This window comes from Typha latifolia, chromosome 1 (genome assembly GCF_019914945.1).
Source record: "Typha latifolia isolate L0001 chromosome 1, TyphaL0001v2, whole genome shotgun sequence".
Classification (NCBI taxonomy): Eukaryota; Viridiplantae; Streptophyta; class Magnoliopsida; order Poales; family Typhaceae; genus Typha; species Typha latifolia.
The window spans coordinates 13,753,980-13,775,690 of record NC_133086.1 but is presented as its reverse complement, the minus strand read 5'-3'; the positions used below and the strand labels follow the sequence as shown (position 1 = coordinate 13,775,690).

The 21,711-nt window shown below is 38.1% G+C and overlaps 1 protein-coding gene across 1 annotated transcript in view; it reads right to left on the bottom strand.

The window, feature by feature from the left end:
• Nucleotides 1–570: 570 nt before the first annotated feature.
• LOC140788232 (ribose-phosphate pyrophosphokinase 4-like) overlaps nucleotides 571–21,711 on the bottom strand; it is a 37,822-nt gene continuing 16,681 nt past the window's right edge. The window contains exons 2-7 of the mRNA XM_073137409.1: nucleotides 2,525–2,840; nucleotides 2,343–2,438; nucleotides 1,871–1,939; nucleotides 1,641–1,769; nucleotides 1,403–1,502; nucleotides 571–851 (exon numbers count right to left, since the gene is read on the bottom strand). Coding sequence (XP_072993510.1) covers nucleotides 718–851; nucleotides 1,403–1,502; nucleotides 1,641–1,769; nucleotides 1,871–1,939; nucleotides 2,343–2,438; nucleotides 2,525–2,840 — 844 coding nt within the window. The 3' untranslated portion in view covers nucleotides 571–717. The remainder of the gene's footprint in view (nucleotides 852–1,402; nucleotides 1,503–1,640; nucleotides 1,770–1,870; nucleotides 1,940–2,342; nucleotides 2,439–2,524; nucleotides 2,841–21,711) is intronic.

The window sequence follows — 21,711 nt, the reverse complement described above, 5'->3', positions numbered from 1 at the left end:
TAGCCAACCACAAACTTTGAAATGGCAATTGGAGATGGCACAATATTACAAGAGAGCGGTGTATGCCATGGGGTTCACTTTTAAAGTATTAAGGCCACTCTTTCACATTGGATCTTCACCTATTGGCTCTCTAAGGACCGAACCCAATGGCTTCAAAGTTTGGATCCAATCACATTCAACTTCGTGGAGATGTGGACGGATTTCAAACAGATGGCAAAACATCTAAAAAGAATGCAACAACAAAATTTTGAAGAGGGAGAGAAAAAATGCATTTGGGTTTTTTTGCATCTTCGATTTGGCATTGTTCTGTTTTATCTCAAACGGACAAGATGATTTTTCTTCCTTCAATGGATTTTTCTTCCTGTGATAAATTATCTGCAAACCTTGGATTACTCTACTTCTACATTTTCTCTTTCGTCTTTTTTCATTTCAGTACTTCCACTTTTACATCAGCGAAAGAAGCTTGTGCGCTGAATTCCTCTATAAAGAAAACGAATAAAAAGACACGTAAATCTCAGCGGGATCTCACCAAGGCCGTAATATCTACTTAAGAAGTGCCAGCAAACCAGGTAAACCAGCAATAGTTGTTTACTCAAAACTGATTTAAGAAAATTATAACAAGATGAACTTCATGATTAAAGCACTAATGATTTGTAGAAATAAAGAATGCAACAGTTTAAAGGGAGATGGAGAAAGAAAATTCTGAGCCAGATGCCACTACACTTGAAGGGCCGCAGCAATGGAACCAGCAAGGCTGAGGACTTCAAAGGGAGGTCTGTTTTGAACCTCCTTAACCGTAAGGGGGCAGGAATCAGTAATCCAGAAGTTGCTCATCCCATGCTCTGGACCCACTGAAACAGTACAAAATGGAAGCAAGTGGTTATCATATTTGATACAAACCATATAAAATGTAATAAAAGACTGCTGTTAATGCATTGTAATATATGCCCAGATACTTTTTGGTCACATGTTTCTCATGTACTTGTGAGAAGCAACTGCCATGAGGGAAGCGGGAAGTAATTACATAGCTTCAAGATCTTGCTACATGTTCAAAGCACAAGAGTGCAGAAAGACATGTTCCATCCTTTCCCACCTTTCCTGTGGCATCCCCCATATGAGAGGGACCTCCTATAGGACGCAACAAGGGGGGAAAGGGAGGGAACAGTTGAACAGGATGCTTGCAGAACATAAAATCATAAGAATTCCAAGATTCTCTGGAATTAATGGAAGCATACAAGAAAAAGTGTAAGATATTTAACTAGAAACTCGATCTTCAAATCGACAATGCCAGAATCTAGAATAAGTGTAAAACTAAGTTCAAATTAGATCAAACTACCATACAAGAAAAAAGTAAATTGGTCAACCATTTCTGCAATGTACATCAGGTGAAGCAGATTCGTACCTCCATTGTCGTACTGAAATCTCTCCCACGACTGATTAGGGAAGATACCATGGGTCACATAGGCGCTAATCTTTGCTGCTCCATGAGCTGCTAATACTTTCTAAACCAAAGAAAACTGTCATTTAACTTTGCATTTAACTTCCGAAGAAGTTAGTGTATCCATGAAGCACTCTAATGCTACAAAAGCAGGGACCAAAAAGAAACACCAGCAAATAACATGCTGATGAGTGTTTCATACCTGGCATTCAATGAGAGTACCACCAGATTGCACCAGATCATCAACTATAACAACATGGCGGCCTCTAGGATCACCCTCCTTTAGTCGTACAAATCTTTGGTTGCCTTCTCTTACTTTGTTGCATATTATCTGCAGTGTGGAGAAAAAAAAACAATACCAAATGCAAGTCATCATGCAGCACAGTAGGCCAAAGCCAGTTTTGCACTGCAATAGTTTCAACCGAACATTACCACAGGAAAATGTTGAAGTTGCTTATGAAATCGTTTCCATGCACCATCATCTGGAAAAGCAATTGATATCTGAGAAAGATAGTAAAGCATAAGTCATCACATTCGATTGTGACAGAGCTAATAGATAATTGTATAATCATTACAAAAGATGTCTTGTAGCCATTTCTAGGCATTGTGTTGTTAGTTCTGGCAGAAGTCACTACTAAATCAGGCAGGTTCTAACAGTATGAAATGATTCCAACCACAAATCAGAGTAATCGACAAAATTATTCCACAAGAAAGGAGTTTATCTAGCAAAATATCACTATTTTTATCGCAACCAAAACTTGTGCCTAGGGAAATTAAACTAGCTTCTGCTTTCAGTTTAATAAAGTTGCACTATCACTGGAATCCAGAAATTGCATAACAACCAATAGCAGTGCACATGATAGCAGTGCACATGATACTTCTTTTAGCAGTCATGTACACTCACATTTTCTGAATCAGATAGTTGCTGAAGCCTATTCTTCAGCAAAGGCACCCCACTCTCAAAGCATGGTAAAACATAATCTCCAAAGTAGAATCTTTCCTGATTTATTCAAATGCAATAGGATATCAATGATAAAACAGAAAGACATCAAGCATTACTAAGCTTCGAAAGTAGAAAATACCTACCGGCAACGCATGAATATCAAAAATTACTAAACTAGTTGGTCCACCTCTTGATATCGGTGTATTAGATAAAATTCTAGCAAGGGTGAAAGCTGTTGCTACATCTCCTTCATCTTCCATACGCTCATAAGATCCCGTTGGAAAAAATGGTAGCACAACTGTAAATGAGGAGATAAACAACCTTGGCAGAGCATAGATAATTGATAGTTGCTCAAATATTACTTTAGGTGAACTAAATGATGCCAAAAAGGCTACATGTTGCCCGCGGATTCCATGAGCATTTGAGATGAACAGGTTGGGGAATCCATCCTCAAACTTCCTGGAAAATAAACATACTCATGGTATATGATTAGAAAAAGAGATATACATCAGATCCTTTCAATTCTTTCTTTGGCTATATGACGCATACAACATCTTAACTTCCTTCACCAAAACGAGAAAGCACAAAGAAAGAAAAAAAAAGATAGAGGTTGCTTCTTATAAAGACTACCTAGCAAGTTCATCCCCCCATCTCAATGGTATATCCTCGTAAAGCTTGTTTATATTAAAAAAAGTACAGCATACCAGGTGATATGTTACATGACTTGCCTTATCCTCCAAATGATTCACTTAAAGAAAGATGATACTCTACATTGTAACTATAACCTCACCAATGAGGAACTCAGAGAACCTTCCTGCATACTTACAAACAACAGAAGAATAATCTAGAAAAAATATATGATTTTTATTCACTTGTCAAATAACTTCCATCTCCTCCAATAACTCTTGCAGATTTTGTTTCACCAACTAAAGCGTGTACTAGAAAAGTGAGTGTGGTAAATGAATATGGAATCTTAATAGATTTTAACCATTAATAAAATAAAGAGAAGGCAAATTTCCAAGTAAACACTGCATTTTGCATTTATTATCCTTTACACCCTGCCTTTCTGAACTTCATGATCTGAATTTATTGCTTAAAAAGTACCTTTGAGGGTTTAACTTCATGATATAAACACATAATATTCTGTTTATTCATTTGACAAGTATAGTTACTTTAACCCATGCTCAAGGTAAATCTCAATTAGGCAGACTAATGGGAGGGTGTTTTTCAGGAAATAAAAGCAAAAAAGGTCCAAAAGGCAGTGTAAATCATAGTAAATAAAAAAATACATCATATTTTTCATACATTTGCCTAAGTGGAATTGCATGGGGAGAAAGGATCTACAATATCACCGTAGTCGACCCTAATTTATAATGCCTAAAGTGGACAGCCACTACTTACTACGGCCGATAATAGCCAGGCCTATTATAAGAGTCCTATTTCCTAAGTGAAACTCTTTCAGGTTCCCAACTTCCCATATTGTGTTCTTACTTCCAATTGAGGCACAATTCCTTCCAAAATGAGACTATTTCTCCAACATCTGGTTTTATGGAAGTCACTTACAGGATCATTTGTTTGTAAAAAGTGAAAGCGGAGAAAGTGATCTTGGAAAGTTAAAGTTCCTAGGAAACTTACTTTCCGACAAAAGTTATCACTTCCTAGTGTTTGGTGAGAATAGAGTGAAAAATTGGAACTATCATTTCTTACCTTTTCTTGTTTGGTTGAGGAAAGTGGAAATCAGAAGTAAAACTTTAAAGACAAAAAAGAATGATCTTTTTCCAACTATACCCTCCAAAGTTTGTTATTTAATTGTATACTCATTTAACTATTATATTAATGTGTATGCCTTCATAGTTTTTGCATGCATACCTTTAGGTTAAATTTTAACAATTACATTCTTAGTAACTTAAAATAAGAAAAAAAAAACATAAATACCCTTAACTAAAAGAAATGCATGAAAAGAGGAACAGAGCATTTCTAATTTTCTACAATTAAATTGGTGTAATAAGAGATTGAGGGATATACACGTAAATATAACATTAAAGGGTAGATATGCAAATAAGAGATTTTAGAAGAGTATATATGCAAATAATGATAATAAGAATTTATCAATAATATGGGTTGGGAAGTAAAGTTTTTTAATTATGGTCACATGCAAAGTAAGGTTCCCATTATCGGAACCGGGATTAATATCGGTCGCTCATATCGTATCGGACTATTTTTTAATTACTTAAAAACTCTAAGTATTAGTTAAAAATGCAGAAAAGTTTCTAAAAATTTAGAAAAAATGACAAAAAAAAAGAAATAAAAATTACTTACACATGAAGCCTAAAAACTTAAAAAATGTATTAATTTACTCAAAATTCAAAACTTTGATGAATACCGAGTTGGCATTCATAAATATTTTTAGTTTTCATCATCATAATCACCATAAGTTTGTAAATAATAATGCCTAAAACTTGATACTCTTAAAAGTGATTCTATCATACTAGTCATATCATATAGATCTTGTTGTGTGACTTGTGTCTAAGAAAGATAATAAACACTATACAAATCTTATGTCTGAGGATACTAAGAATAATAACCCACATATGAATCTTGTGACGCCTCCAAACAATAAATACTTGATGCACCATAATTATAGAGAGCAACATTCTCATAACGATATCGCTAATATGTATGTACATCCTCAGCCTTTCTTTCATTCCCTATATGTCTTTTGTAACAACCCAAAATTTTAAAACATAAATAAATAAATAAAATAGAAATAACCATTCAGATAATGAGGAATTTCGTTTTATCTCTTTATTTTAGGATTCAAATTAAATTAAATTAATTTTTTAAGTATATCTTTAAGATGTTAGAATCCCTATTCTAATAAGAATCTTATTATATTTTTTAATTATAAAAAGAGGACCTAGAAGAAAACCCTAGATGGGATTTTTAAGAGAGAAGGTACAGAGAAAAGAAAAAAAGGAGATTATTCTTAAGATAGAAGAGAAAAAAAATAGAGATGAAAACATGCATAGAGTTAAGAAAATAGATGAAAGAAGAGCTTATCATACCAAAAATAGAAGAAAAGGAAAGAGAGGGCAATCATGGAGCGCATCGAAATCCGTGCAGATTACGATTAGGATGCAAAAATCAGATTATATTTTAATTGAGCGATCAAGACAAGTTTCCACTCATATTTTATTAAAGTTCTATTATTCAAAGATAGAATTGATAAATTGAAAATATCTCTTTTTATTTATTCTTATCATGTTTAATTTTATGAGATAAGAAATTATGATATGATGATATCAATTATGCAACAAGTGTAGGAAAATTTAGAAATTCATTGTTTGAAGAATTTTCAATAAAAAATTAGAGATGTTAAAATTATTTGTCTTTTATAGAAAATTCAGATTTATTATTTTCGAAATAACAAAAGGAATTTGTTGTTTATATTTTCGAAATAAAAAAAGAAATTTGGTCACGAATCAGAGTACCCATAAAAGAGACAATATAACATTTTATTAGTTTTGACGGTTTTCCATGATAGTAAACTTTTAGCAGAGATTGATTCGTTTTATATTGATTTATTCAAATTGAGATATTATGAATGATTTATTATTCGATTTCCATGAAAGTACACTTTTAGCATATCATTTTATATTAATTTATTCAAATTGAGTTAATATGAATGATTTATGATTTTAATTTAGCATATATGGAGTTTGAATTTCAGTACAAGAGATAAGAAAATTATTTATTTTCCAAGACGGCTTATATATATTATTATGATTCTTTTTCTACTACTATATGTATCACATTTCGATATTTGTCATTAAACATATTATTAGTAGAATGGGTTACTTGCTCGACATCTAGCTTATGAAGACTTATTATTTTGAAGGAATTTAAAAAGCCGCTTAGTGAGGACTCTGAAGACTGAGTATCATTTTCCCTGTATCAATCTATTTTAGAATTTGATTATTATTTCGCTTTTCGTGTTTTCTCCGAATTTTATCATAGAGATTCACGGCTATCATGTTCCCGGATTGGGGCATGACAGAATGGTATTAGAGCCTAGATTTTTGATCTACTAGTAGATTTATTGCGGAGATTCAATACTCAGAGTCCTTTAGATTAACAAATCAAGATTTTTATGACAAATATTTTTTTATAAAATTATTTAAGTTAGATAGTTATATCAATATAGTATGTGATTATCAGAGTAGCTAGCGGAAGCGTGGAAAATAGATTTATTTCTGACGTTAGTGAGAAGATAGATGAATTGCTGTTATGATGATGATGATATGGATACATTGATTTATTATAATTATTGTGATGTGGATGGGAAAGGAGAAATGGTATGTGGCACAGCAAGGATGTCTGGAAGGGAGATATAGCATAGGGTTCGGTGGGGATGTGCATAGGTGGATGGTAGGCTGCTAGATCCTCAATATTAAAAGTACAACTAATGCCATAATTAGAGAGAATATCAATGACATAAGCATTAGCACCTACACGTTTCAGAACTTGGAAAGGTCCTGCACTACGGGCATGCAACTTCTGAACAGCTCCTGAAAGAAATCGTTCGGGTCTAGGACGAATCATAACATGATCTCCAACATCGAACTCCTTGGCACGTTTGTGCAAGTCAGCATGTATTTTATGATGATTCACTTAGTGATCTCTTAATACAAAGAATGAATATAATGTGCAAATGCTTCGGCAGACTCAGAGACTCTAGAATGAGATGACATAGGTAACTGATCTAGAGATTTGCATGCTTTAAAACCATGAGCAACTTCAAATGGGCTCATGCCAATATACTTATTAATGGAGTTATTATATGCAAATTGGGTTATAGGAAGAATAGCATCCCAGTTTTTGTTATTATTACTCATGAGACAGCACAAAAGATTTACAAGACTACGATTAACGACCTCAGTTTGACCATCAATTTGAGGATGATAGGCAGTAGAAAATTTTAATTTTGTGCCAACCATGTGTCATAAGGTTTTTCAAAAATAGCTTATAAAGACAATAGTTTTTGGAAGACCATATAACTTGACGATATGGACAAAGTATAATTTTGACACATGTGACGCATCAGAGGTCTTAGCACAAGGAATAAAATAGGCCATCTTAGAGAAGCGATCCACAACCGTGAGGATTGAATCATGTTTTCTAAATGTGCGAGGCAATCCTAGGACAAAATACATACTAACGTCAGGCATAGGCAACAGAGTGTAAAGTCCAGTGTTTTGTTTTCTATGCTTTGCTAACTAACAAGTCCTACATTGACCAACTAATTTTGTGTCGTCACGTTTGAGACTTGGCCAATAAAATTGGCGCTCCACTTTCTCAATGGTCTTATCATGTCCAAAATGAACCGATAGGCCACCGGCATGGATCTCCCAAACAAGAAAGTCATGCACGGACATACGGGGAACATAAAGCTTGTTAGCCTTAAATAGGTAATCGTCTTAGAGAGAATAACTGTCCAAAGCTAAGTTCAGATCAGTCAGCAAAGTGAGAGCGATTTCGCCAAAGTCCGGACAAGTTGTATAATCCTCCTTCATTTTACCTTTTTCGTAGATGGTCTCAGTGAGAGCTACTGTAGTCTCCCCCATTGACCTTCTTTTGTAGATAGAATCTTCAATGAGTGGAAAGGACTCCCAGACTAGCTCCGCAGATAGGCCCTAAAAAGAGAAGAAAGGCTGAGGGTCAAAAAGTCGATTCGACGACCGAGTCGATCCCAAGAACTACTGGTCCTAGAACCAGAAATAAATAGGTGTAATTGAGCATATATCATATCGGGGAGGACAATAGTATTTCATTGCTTTTGTCAAACCCAGTGACTTTGATGCTAATGGCAGACAGAAAGTTAACCCTTCGGCTAAGCGCATCAGCCGCCTTATTCTCAACCCCAACTCTATATTTGAGTACAAAAGTGTACTCCTGTAAGAACTCGATACAACGAGCATGTATCGAATTTAGTTTCTTCTGAGAATTTAGGAATCAAAGAGCTTCGTAGTCGAAATAAAGCATAAATTCATGCCGAAATAAATAATGGCACCAATAGCGTAAAGCTTGAATAACCACATAAAATTCCTTATCGTAAGTAGAGTACTTTTGCTTATCCTCATTTAGTTTTTTGCTGAAATAGGCAACAGGAAGGTGTTCCTGGCTAAGGACACTGCCAATCCCGATGCCTGAGGCATCACATTCCACCTCGAAAGCTTTAGAAAAGTCAGGAAGACACATTACAGGCGCTATTGTTATTTTCTTCTTAATTTCTTCAAAAGCGTTATTTGCTGCCTTACTCTAATGAAAATTTTCTTTCTTCAAGCAAGCAGTGATCGGCGACATGATAGTACTAAACTCTCGAATGAAGCGTCGATAAAAATTAGCAAGGCTATGAAAGCTACGCACATCATGAATATTTCGTGATCCCAAGAACTACTGGTCCTAGAACCAGAAATAAATAGGTGTAATTGAGCATATATCATATCGGGGAGGGCAATAGTATTTCATTGCTTTTGTCAAACCCAGTGACTTTGCTAATGGCAGACAAAAATCTTCTTAATCTCGTCAAAAGCGTTAAAAGCGTCATTTTCTTCTTAATCTCGTCAAGCGTTATTTGCTGCCTTACTCCAATGAAAATCTTCTTTCTTCAAGCAAGCAGTGATCGACGACATGATAATACTAACCCCTCAAATGAAGCGGCGATAAAAAGTAGCAAGGCCATGAAAGCTACGCACATCATGAATATTTCGTGGTTCCGGCCAATCAACAATTGCCTTGATCTTCTCACGGTCAGCGTGGACTCCTTCTGAAGTAACCACAAATCCTAAGAAGTTGACTTGATCGACAGGAAAAGAACACTTCTTCCTATTGCCATAGAGTTCAGCAGCACGAAGCACTAGACAGACTTGACGCAAATGGTCCAACTGAACCTCTTTTGATCGACTATAAATCAAAATGTCATCAAAATACACCACAAGAGATTTTTCCATGAATGGGCGAAGCACTTGTGTCATAACACGCACGAAAGTGCTTGGGGCATTTGATAAACCGAAAGGCATTACCAACCATTCATACAACCCGTCTTTCGTTTTAAAAGCAGTCTTCCATTCATCGCCTGAGCGAATTCGGATTTGGTGATAACCACTTTTAAGATCGATCTTAGAGAAAATTGAAGCTCCCCGCCATCATATCAAGCATGTCATCAAGTCGTAGAATGGAACAATATTTGACTGTTATTCTATTGATGGCTCGACTATCAACACATATTTGACTGTTATTCTATTGATGGCTCGACTATCGACACACATACGCCAGGACCTATCCTTCTTGGGCGTGAGCAAGACAGGCACAGCACAAGGGGCTCTAGTGGGGACACCACTTTTCGTCACGTTTATTCTCTTAAGTACAAAAGGGCTGCACCCATAGTCCTTTGGCTTAACGAGGGTTGTGACTAGTCACCTTCTAGGGCTATTTTCATCTTTTGTCTTTTACTTTATTTTACCTATATAAAAGCTTGTAATCATCTTTATGGACTAATGAATATTTTGAGACCTTTTGGCTATTGAGTGTTTGTTGGTAGATTCCAACGTCGGTGGATTCCGACACCCTGACTGGTGGATTCCACGAGTTTGATTATTTTTTTCTACTTCTTCTCAACTCTACAATCAAGACGTTGTCCTGCATCAGCTTTGGTATCAAAGCATATTGTTTTCTAGTTTATGGACACTCCATCGCCTGGATTCTATGCAGCGCCTCATCTTTTCTTCGTCAGATCAATCGCTCCACGAACACCAGATCACTACGAGATCCGTCACCCAATAACATTAGGATCGAGATCCGAGTTACGCGAGGAGATCACCCTCAAGGAGGAAAAACAATAAACCATTACCATCACCAAATTTCCACACAAGGAAATAATCACAAGTATGCTTTATTCAATAGATTTTCTTTCCCTGGATTAGATTAAAAAAAAAGCTCTGAAAAAAAAAAAAAAAAAAAAGAAAAAAAAGGAAAGAGCTCTCTGAAAAAAAAAATTCCGAAATTCAGTTTATTTGTTTCATCTTTATCTTTAATTTTGAATTTCGAAATTAATTTTAGAAGATATTTTTTTTGTTTTCTTATTTACCTTTCCTTAATTTTAGAAAATTAGTTTCTATAATTTTGGGATTAATTTCCATAATTTTGGGGATTAGTTTCCACAATTTTAGGGAGTAATTTCCATAATTTTAGAAATTAGTTTCTACAATTTTAGGGATTAGTTTCCACAATTTTAGAGAGTAGTTTCCATAATTTTTGAAAATTAGTTCCCTAATTTTAGGATAAATATCTATCTTATCTACTTTCCTAACTTAATCCCAACCAACCCAAAACCTAAACCCATTAACCCACTAGCCTAAACCTCTCATCATTCCAAAACCCAAAGAACACTAACCAACTAAGCCCACCAGCCTAACATAGCCCATCTTTTAGCCTTAGCGAATCGGTAGAAACTTATCCAAAACCGACTCATTTACCTACAACCCAATCCAAACCCTTCGTCATCTTCTCCTCTTTAGCCTCAGCCGTCACTCACATCCATCATCTCATCTTCTTCGTTCACTGACGCTGTCGCCGACCTCCACGGACGACGCCACCGCTGATTTCCACGGCTCTTCCTCTGCCGTGCCACCATCTTCACCACCACCACTACCTACCACTGCCCCCGTAGCCGCTGTAATCCCTGCCACAGCCACCCGCCACTGCAGCCTCATCGCATCCATCCCTGCCGCAGCCTCCCCTATTGCTGCTCAGCACCACTGCAGCCCTTGCCGCGGCCGCTGCTACCGCAGCCACCCACTGCTGCAATTTCTAGCCGCAGTCGCCCATCCGCAACCATCTTTGCTGCTACAACCACTGCTGCCACTCCCACCGCCCCTACCGCAGCCCATCTCCACCATCGCCGCCACTTTACTACTGTCGTCGCTGCAGCCCCTACGTGGTCCTGCCACTGCATCGTCGCAGCCGCCGCTGCCATTCTTGCAGCTCCCTGCCACCATAGCCGCCGCCACTGTCCCTACCACCGTAGCCGTCGCCACCGCCGCTGTTGTAGGATTTTGGCCACCGTTATCATGACCACCATCTATAGTTAACATGCGACATTCGATAACATCTGTCCTTTCTTTACTGTTATTAGTTAGTCTTAAAATAGCAATTGTCTTTCTGTTGGTGTGAATCATAACCATATTGAGCCTGTTATTGCCTGCTATTGCCTATCTATTTACATTGCTTAATTCATTTGTTTTATTTCAACAAGCGCTTGAGCCTGCTATTACGTACCTACTTTTTTTATTGTTACAAAAAAAAACAATTAATATTAACGATAGAACTGGCTAGGTTAGAGGGAAAGTCTTGACATATCTGCAGTCCTCGTCTCGATCTCGGGAGCTTATACTACTAGTTTGCAATTTTTTTGCTGAGTCTGACTAGCTCTTACTAAAAACTTTATAAGTGGCTGTAGGTTATTCAGGTTATTACTCCCTTATTGTTCGTGATGATCTCATAGATTGTATATCATCATCCATTTATTGCATTTATTTCTTCAGTGGTAGAGACACATTATATGAACTTTCGTAGTGGTAGGAGAGTCTCTCACCCTTCATCCCAGTCTGTTATGGAACCTAATACCATGGAAGATTTTCGTCGCTTTTTACAAGAATCCATTGAAACCATTACGACCAGATTGGACGACTTCAATGCTCGTCTTGACGCTATTCAGATGTCTCGTGACTAACATGAGACCAGGAGTGACGTCGGTGTGTCCAACACAGGTGCCACGCGTGCCGCTCCTAATGTCGAGACCCATCGACAGGCACCTTCACCATGAGAGAGGTCCTGAGAGAGAACCCCATAGGCAAAATTATCGTGAAGATACATTTGATTTTCATAATAACAGGGGGTTTAGAGGCAATGTTGCCTTTAGAGAATCTCAAAACTATGACAATCAAATTATAAAAATTATTAAGGTGGATGCCCCAACTTTTGACGGTCGCTTAGATCATGCTGTATTTACTGACTGGCTCCATGAGATGGACCACTTCTTTGAGTGGTATGATCTACCAGAAAACTGACACGTTAGATTTGCCCAAATGAAACTAGTCGACCGAGCCAAACTGTTTTGGCAAACTATAGAACAACTTTTAGTGCGACAAAACCAACCTTACATAATTCATTGGTATGAAATGAAAGAAAAATTAAAAGAAAAATATTTGCCACATTCTTATCTTGGTGACCTTTTAGATCAATGGAATAATTTTAAACAAGAAAATAGACTTGTGAGCGATTATGTCTCCCAATTTGAGGAATATATGTCGAGGTGTAATGTTGTGGAGGATGAGAGGATGACACTGAGTCATTTTAGGCGTGGCCTTAACGACGACATTCGGGAGGTTACCTCCTTTAATCGAGCTTACACTCTTACGTTGAACTATGAGATGGTTAATAATAGGCAACAATTGCCTAGGCGACCAATTGGGCGCAGCCCTCCAAGTTACGCACCTGCTGACGTAAAAGCTCCACCAGTATCAGTACCTACCAGAACTACCCAAACTGCCGCACCTGCCCAACTTGACAAAGGAAAGGGACCCCTCCATGAAACTGCACCGGTTAATGACCCTCGTCGATGTTACAAATGCAGACAAATTGGTCATATAGCCTCAAACTGTCCTCGAAAGGCCCTTTATCTTGGGAACAGAATGACACTATCGGGAAAAATGAGCTCGATGAACAAATTTATGAACCTGGCCCTGATGATGTCCAAGATAGTGACGAAGATCGTGATTATGGAGACCATACTGTTGGTGTCGTTCGTTGCGCTTTGACACAACCACGGGAGACCGATGATTGGCGAATGAATGCAATATTCCACACTTATATTAAATGTGGGACTAAATATTATAAAGTCATCATCGACAATGGGAGTTATATTAATGCCGTCTCTTCTAGTGTTGTATCTCGCCTAGCGTTAAAATCTACACATCTGAATCATTATAAGATATCTTGGATAAATAATTCTTCCATTGCTATAAATGAGAGATGCCTTGTTCCTATCAGATTCCTTTCTTATAAGGAAGATGTGTAGTGTGACATTGTGCTGATGGATTTAGGGCATATCATTTTAAGTCGCCCTTGTTTATTTGATCATGATGTAACTATTTTTGGGCGTTTCAATTCGTGCTCTTTCACTTTTGAAGGCAAAAAGATTAAGATAAATCCTATGTACCCTAAAATAATTAATAAAGATAATAAGAAAAATACTCCAAGTAAAAAGGGTTTGCACATAATAAATTCTAAAGAATTTGAAAAGGAAGCAAACCAAGGCTCTATTGTGTTTACCTTGGTGGCTCGTGAGGTTGGGAGCACTACACTCACTCCATCATCCAACGAATATGCTCCTATACTAAATGAGTTTCAAAATATGTTCCCAAATGATCTGCCGGACCAATTGCCTCCTTTACGCAATATCCAATATGCAATTGACTTTGTCCCTAGAGCGTCTCTCCCAAACTTGTCACACTATCGAATGAGCCCCAAAGAACATGCTGAACTGTAACATCAGGTAAATAAACTTCTTACGAAAGGTTTCATCCGCCAGAGCCTAAGCCTTTGTGTTGTGCCTGCCTTGCTTACGCCCAAGAAGGATGGGTCCTAGCGTATGTGTCGATAGTCGAGCCATCAATAGAATAACAATCATATATCGTTTTCCCATTCCACAACTTGATGACATGCTTGATATGATGGCGGAAGCTTCAATTTTCTCTAAGATCGATCTTAAAAGTGGTTATCACCAAATCCGAATTCGCTCAGGCGATGAATGGAAGACTGCTTTTAAAACGAAAGACGGGTTGTATGAATGGTTGGTAATGCCTTTCGGTTTATCAAATGCCCCCAAGCACTTTCGTGCGTGTTATGACACAAGTGCTTCGCCCATTCATGGAAAAATCTCTTGTGGTGTATTTTGATGACATTTTAATTTATAGTCGATCAAAAGAGGTTCAGTTGGACCATTTGCGTCAAGTCTGTCTAGCGCTTCGTGCTGCTGAACTCTATGGCAATAGGAAGAAGTGTTATTTTCCTGTCGATCAAGTCATCTTCTTAGGATTTGTGGTTACTTCAGAAGGAGTCCGCGCTGACCGTGAGAAGATCAAAGCAATTGTTGATTGGCCGGAACCACGAAATATTCATGATGTGCGTAGCTTTCATGGCCTTGCTACTTTTTATCGCCGCTTCATTCGAGGGGTTAGTATTATCATGTCGTCGATCACTGCTTGCTTAAAGAAAGAAGATTTTCATTGGAGTAAGGCAACAAATAACGCTTTTGACGAGATTAAGAAGAAAATGATAATAGCGCCTGTAATGTGTCTTCTTTACTTTTCTAAAGCTTTCGAGGTGGAATGTGATGCCTCAAGCATCGGGATTGGTGGTGTCCTTAGCCAGGAACGCCATTTGGTTGCCTATTTCAATGAAAAACTAAAAGAGGCTAAGCAAAAGTACTCCAGTTACAATAAGAAATTTTATGCGGTTATTCAAGCTTTACGCTATTGGCGCCAAGCATGAATTCATGCTTTATTCCGACCACGAAGCTCTTTGATTCCTAAATTTTCAAAAGAAACTAAATTCGAGACATGCTCGTTGGATCGAGTTCTTACAAGAGTACACTTTTGTACTCAAACATAGAGCTGGGGTTGAGAATAAGGCAGCTGATGCGCTTAGCCGAAGGGTTAACCTTCTGTCTGTCATTAGCATCAAAGTCACTGGGTTTGACAAAATGAAGGAAGATTATAAAACTTGTCTGGACTTCGGTGAAATCGTTCTCTGTTTTTGCGAACTGATTTGAACTTAGCTTTGAACAATTATTCCCTCCAGGACGGTTACCTATTTAAGGCTAACAAGCTTTGTGTTCCCCGTACGTCCGTGCGTGACTTCCTTGTTGGGAGATCCATGCCGGTGGCCTATCGGGTCATTTTCTACTGCCTATCATCCTCAAATCGATGGTCAAACCGAGGTCGTTAATCGTAGTCTTAGAAATCTTTTGCGCTGTCTCGTGAGTAATCATAACAAAAATTAGGATACCATTCTTCCTATAGCCCAATTTGCATATAATAACTCTATTAATAGGTCTATTTGCATGAACTCATTTGAAGTTGTTCGTGGTTTTAAAGCACGCAAACCTCTAGATCTATTGCCTATGTCATCACATTTTAGAGTCTGAGTCTGCCGAAGCATTTGCACATTATATTCATTCTTTGCATCAAGAGATCACTAAGTGAATTGAGGCGAGTAATCAGTAGTATAAAATACATGCCGACTTGCACAAACGTGCCAAGGAGTACGATGTTGGAGATCATGTTATGATTCATCCTAGACCCGAACGATTCCCTTCGGAGCTGTTCGGAAGTTCCATGCCCGTAGTGCAAGACCTTTCCAAGTTCTGAAATGTGTCGGTGCTAATGCTTATATCATTGATATCCCCCCTGATTATGGCATTAGTTGTACTTTTAATATTGAGTATCTAACAGCCTACCATCCACCTATGCACATCCCCACCGAACCCTATGCTATATCTACTACCCTTCTAGACATCCCTGTTGTGCCTCCTACCACTTCTCCTTTCCCATCCACATCACAAGAAAAAATAGACGCTATTTTAAATGATCAAATAACATCTACTGCAGAAAGAGGGGTTCACCGTTTTCTCGTTCGATGGCACGGGCGACCAGAGTCTGATTGTACGTGGATCACTCGCGAGGAGTCACACCAGCTTGACCCTAACATTTTAGAGTACTATCAGAGCCACTCGACTAAGTCGAGTTTCTTCCACACCGGGAGAGTTGGTGGGGACACCACTTTTCATCATGTTTATTCTCATAAGCACAAAAGGGCTGCAGCCATGACCTTTTGGCTTAACGAGGGTTGTGACTAGTCAACTTCTAGGGCTATTTTCATTTTTTGTCTTTAACTTTATTTTCCCTATATAAAGGCTTGTAATCATCTTTTATGGGTCAATGAATATTTTGAGATCTTTTGCCTATTGACTGTTTGTTGGTGGATTCCAACGTTGGTGGATTCCGACACCCCAATTGATGGATTCCACGGGTTTGATTATTTTTCCCTAAAAACTAAACTCTACAATCAAGACATTGTCCTGCATCAGGCTCATTCGATAGTGTGGCAAGTTCATTTACCTGATGTTGCAGTTCAGCATGTTTTTTGGGGCTCATTCGATAGTGTGGCAAGTTCATTTACCTGATATTACAATTCAGCATGTTATTTGGGGCTCATTCAATAGTGTAGCAAGTTTGGAAGAAACGCTCTATGGACAAAGTTAATTGCATGTTGGATATCGCGCAAAGAAGGCAACTGGTCCGACAGATCATCCGGGAACACATCTTGAAACTCATTTAGTATAAGAGCAGATTCGTCGGATGATGGAGTGAGAGTAGTGCTCCTAACTTCACGAGCCACCAAGGCAAACACAATAGAGCCTTTATTTGCTTCCTTTTCAAATTCTTTAGAATTTATTATGTGCAAACCCTTTTTACTTCGAGCATTTTTCTTGTTATCTTTATTAATTATTTTAGGGCACATAGGATTTATCTTATTCTTTTTGCCTTCAAAAGTGAAAGAGCACAAATTGGAATGCCCAAAAATAGTTACATCATGATCAAATAACCAAGGGTGGCCTAAAATGATATGCCCTACATCCATCGGCACAATATCACACCACACATCTTCCTTATAAGGAATGTAATAGGAATGAGGCATCTCTCATTTATAGCAATAGAAGAATCATTTACCCAAGATACCTTATAATGATTCGGATGAGGTGTAGATTTTAACGCTAGGCAAGATACAACGCTAAAAGAGACGGCGTTAATACAACTCCCACTATCAATGATGACTTTGAAATATTTGGTCCCACATTTAATGTAAGTGTGGAATATTGCATTTATTCGCCAATCATCGATCTCCCGGAGTTGCGTCAAAGCGCAACGAACAACACCAACAGTATGGTCTCCATAATCACAATCTTCGTCACTATTTTGGACATCATCGGGGTCACGTTCATAAACTTGTTCATCGAGCTCATTTTCCCAGATAGTGTTTCTATTCCCTAAGATAAAGGGTCTTTCGATGACAGTTTGAGGCTATATGACCAACTTGTCTGCATTTGTAACATCGAGGGTTTAATTAACAGGTGCACTTTCATAGAGGGGCCCCTTTCCTTTGCCAGGTTGGGCATGTACGATAGTTGGGATAGTTTTGATAGGTACCGATGGTGGTGGAGCTTTTACGCCCGCAGGTGCGTAACTGGGAGGGGTGCACCTAATTGATCGCCTAGGCAATTATTGTCTATTAACTAAGTCGTAGTTCAACGCAAGAGTGTAAGCCTAATCCAAGGAGATAACCTCCCGGAAAACTAACTCTCTTCGAATGTCGTCGTTAAGGCCACACCTAAAATGACTCAATGTCATCCTCTCATCCTCCACAACATTACACCTCAACATATATTCCTCAAATTGGGAGACATAATCGCTCACAGACCTATTTCCTTGTTTAAAATTATTTCATTGATCTAAAAGGTCATCAAGATAAGAATATGACAAATATTTTTTTTTAATTTTTCTTTTATTTCGTGCCAATGATGTGAGGTTGGTTTCGTCGCACTAAAAGTTCTATACTTTGCCAAAATAGTTTGGCTTGGCCGACTAATTTCATTTGGACAAATCTAACGCGTCAGTTTTCCGGTAAATTATACCACTAAAAAAAGTGGTCCATCTCACGGAGCCAGTCAGTAAATACAGCAGGATCTAAGCAACCGTCAAAAGTTGGGGCATCCACCTTAATATTTTTTATAATTTGATTGTCATGGTTTTGAGATTCTCTAAAGACGACATTGCCTCTAAACTCCCTGTTATTATGAAAATCAAATGTATCTTCACGATAATTTTGCCTATGGGGTTCTCTCTCAGGACCTCTCTCATAGTAAGGGTGCCTGTCGATGGGTCTCGACATTAGGAGCGGCACGCGTGGCACCTGTGTTGGACGCACCGACGTCACTCCTGATCTCATGTTAGTCACGAGACATCTCAATAGCATCAAGACGAGCATTGAAGTCGTCCAATCTGGTCGTAATGGTTTCAATGGATTCTTGTAAAAAGTGACGAAAATCTTCCATGGTATTAGGTTCCATAACATACTGGGATGAAGGTGAGAGACTCTCTTACCACTACGAAAGTTCATATAATGTGTCTCTACCACTAAAGAAATAAATGCAATAAATGAATGATGATATGCAAGCTAAGAGATCACCGCGAACAATAAGGGAGTAATAACCTGAATAACCTACAGCCACTTATGAAGTTTTTAGTAAGAGCTAGTCAGACTTAGCAAAAAAATTACAAACCAGTAGTACAAGCTCCCGAGATCGAGAAGCGGACTGCAGATATGTCAAGACTTTCCCTATAACCTAGCTAGTTCTACCGTTAATATTAATTATTTTATTTTATTTTTAACAAGCAAAAAGAAGTAGGTAGGCAATAGTAGGCTCAAGCGTTTGTCGAAATGAAACAAATAAATTAGGCAATGTAAATAGGTAGGTAATAGCAGGCAATAACAGGCTAAATATAGTTATGATCCACACCAATAGAAAGACGGTTGCTATTTTAAGACTAACAAATAACAATAAAGAAAGGACGGATGTTACCGAATATCGCACGTCCAGGGAGGCTGGTGGTCGTGACAACTGTGACCGGAATCCAACAACAACGGCAGTGGCGATGGCTGCGGTAGCAGGGACAGCAGCGGCGACTGGGGCTGCAAGAATGGCCGTGGCAGCTGCAATGATGCAGTGGCAGGACCGCGCAGGGGTTGCAGCAACAGCAGCAGCAGAGCCACGGCGACTGCTGTTGAGATAGGCTACGACAGGAAGCGGGTGGCTGCAGTAGGGATGACCGCAGCAGGGGCTGTAGTGGCGAGGAGCAGCAGTAGGGGAGGCTACGGCGAGGTGCAGCGGCAGGGATGGCTGCGACAAGGACTGCAATGGTTGGGGGGGGCACTGCAACGACAGTGAAAGGCAGTGACGATGGTGAAGATGGCGGCACAGCAGAGCAAGGGCCATGGAAATTAGCTGCGTTATCGTCCGTGGAGGTCGGCGGCAGCGTTGGTGAACAGAGGAAGATAGGATAATGGATGATTGTGACGACTGGGGCTAAAGAGAAGGAAGATGATGATGGTTTTGGATCAAGTTGGTTCAGTTGGAGATTGGGTTTAGTTAGGTGGGTGTGGGTTGTGGGTAAACGGGTCAGGTTTGGGTAGGTTTTTACCGATTCACTAAGGCTAAAATATTGGCTAGGTTAGGCTGGTGGACTTAGTTGGTTAGTGGTCTTTGGGTTTTGGAATGATAAGAGGTTTAGGCTAGTGGGTTAATGGGTTTAGGTTTTGAGTTGATTGGGATTAAGTTAGAAAGGTAGATAAGATAGGTATTAATCCTAAAATTAGGAGATTTAATTCTCAAAAATTATGAAAACTACTCCCTAAAATTATGGAAACTAATCCTTAAAATTGTGGAAACTAATTCCCAAAATTATGGAGACTACTCCCTAAAATTGTGGAAACTAATCCCCAAAATTATGAAAATTAATCCCAAAATTATGAAAACTAATTTCCCAAAATTAAGGAAAGATAAATTAATTTAAAAAAAATTATCTTCTAAATCTAAATATCTAAATTTCTAAATTTTCTAAATTCAAAATTAAAGATAAAGATTAAACAAATAAACTGAATTTTGGAATTTGATTTTTTTTTTTGGAAAACAGGGAAAGAAAATCTATTGAATAAAGCTTTGTGATTATCTCCTTGTGTGGAGATTTCGTGATGGTAATGGTTTATTGTTTTCCTCGTTGAGGGTGATCTCCTCACATAACTCGAATCCGAATCCTAATGTTATCGAGCAACGGATCTCGTAGCGATCTGGTGTTCGTGGAGCGACTGCGTAGAATCCAGGCAGTGGGGCGTCCATAAACTAGGAAATGATTTACTATAATACCAAAGCTGATGCAGGACAACGTCTTGATTGTAGAGTTGAGAAAAAATAGGGAAAAATAATCAAACCCGTGGAATCTACCAATCGAGGTGTAAAAATCCACCGACGTTGGAATCCACCAACAAACACTCAATATGTAAAATCTCTCAAAATAATTATTAACCCATAAAAGATGATTACAAGCTTTTATATAGGCAAAATAAAGTAAAAGACAAAAGACGAAAATAGCCCTAAAAGGTGACTAGTCACAACCCTCGTTAAGCCAAAGGGCCACGGGTGCAGCCCTTTTGTGCTTACGAGAATAAACGTGACGAAAAGTGGTGTGTCCCCACCTTCTTTTATCTTGCCTAATAGTGCTGCAATGTTATCTTTCTTTTTGCCAATTAAATGAGTCTATCTATTTCTAACTTCCACGGCTACCTGAGTGCAAACTGCTACATTTTCTTTCTAGCTAAATGTTCTTGCAAACGGCTAACACTACCACTCTTTTTTTTCCACACCAATTGCATTTATCACATCTTTTATCTTACCCAATAGTGCTGCAATATTGCCATCCAATGTCAATATCATGTGTCTTATCTTTTGAAGCTATTTTAATTTTCAATTTTTCACTATAACTCTATAAGTAAACATAAACAAAAATCAAAATAAAATATAAAATAATTTAAATTTTAAAAAAATAAAATCCTCTTAATTTTTTTCTATTTTTTTCCTCTGTTCTCCCTTTCCCTTTTCTCTCGCAAATCTTTGTTGTCGCAGCAACACCTATTGCAGCAGTAGGAAGAGAAAGGAAAAAGAGATAGAAAAACTAAACTAAAAAGAAATTAAAAAAAAACTCACCCGAGATCGCCGGAAGTCTAGGTCGTCGAATCTTGGTCGAAGAATGTCGCTGGAGGTTAAAGGTCGCTGGCGATCTACTCGATCGCCAGTGGTGAAACCTTGGAAGATATGAAAAAGAAGAAAGAGAGAAAAGAGAGAATGAGAGAAATAGAGTACGAGAGAATGAGAGATAACTGAGAGAGAGTGGAGACATCAATTATTGATGTTAAAGGAACCAAAGATCTTGAAGTTTATTATGATACTACTGCAAATAGATATCTGAATTAATTTGCTCATATTTCTTCATTTTTTATGGTAGCATGATCGAGATAATAATGCACCATCATTACCATAATAACATCATTCAAGTAAACGTTTTGTCCTCCAATACATCTTAATCATATGACCCAG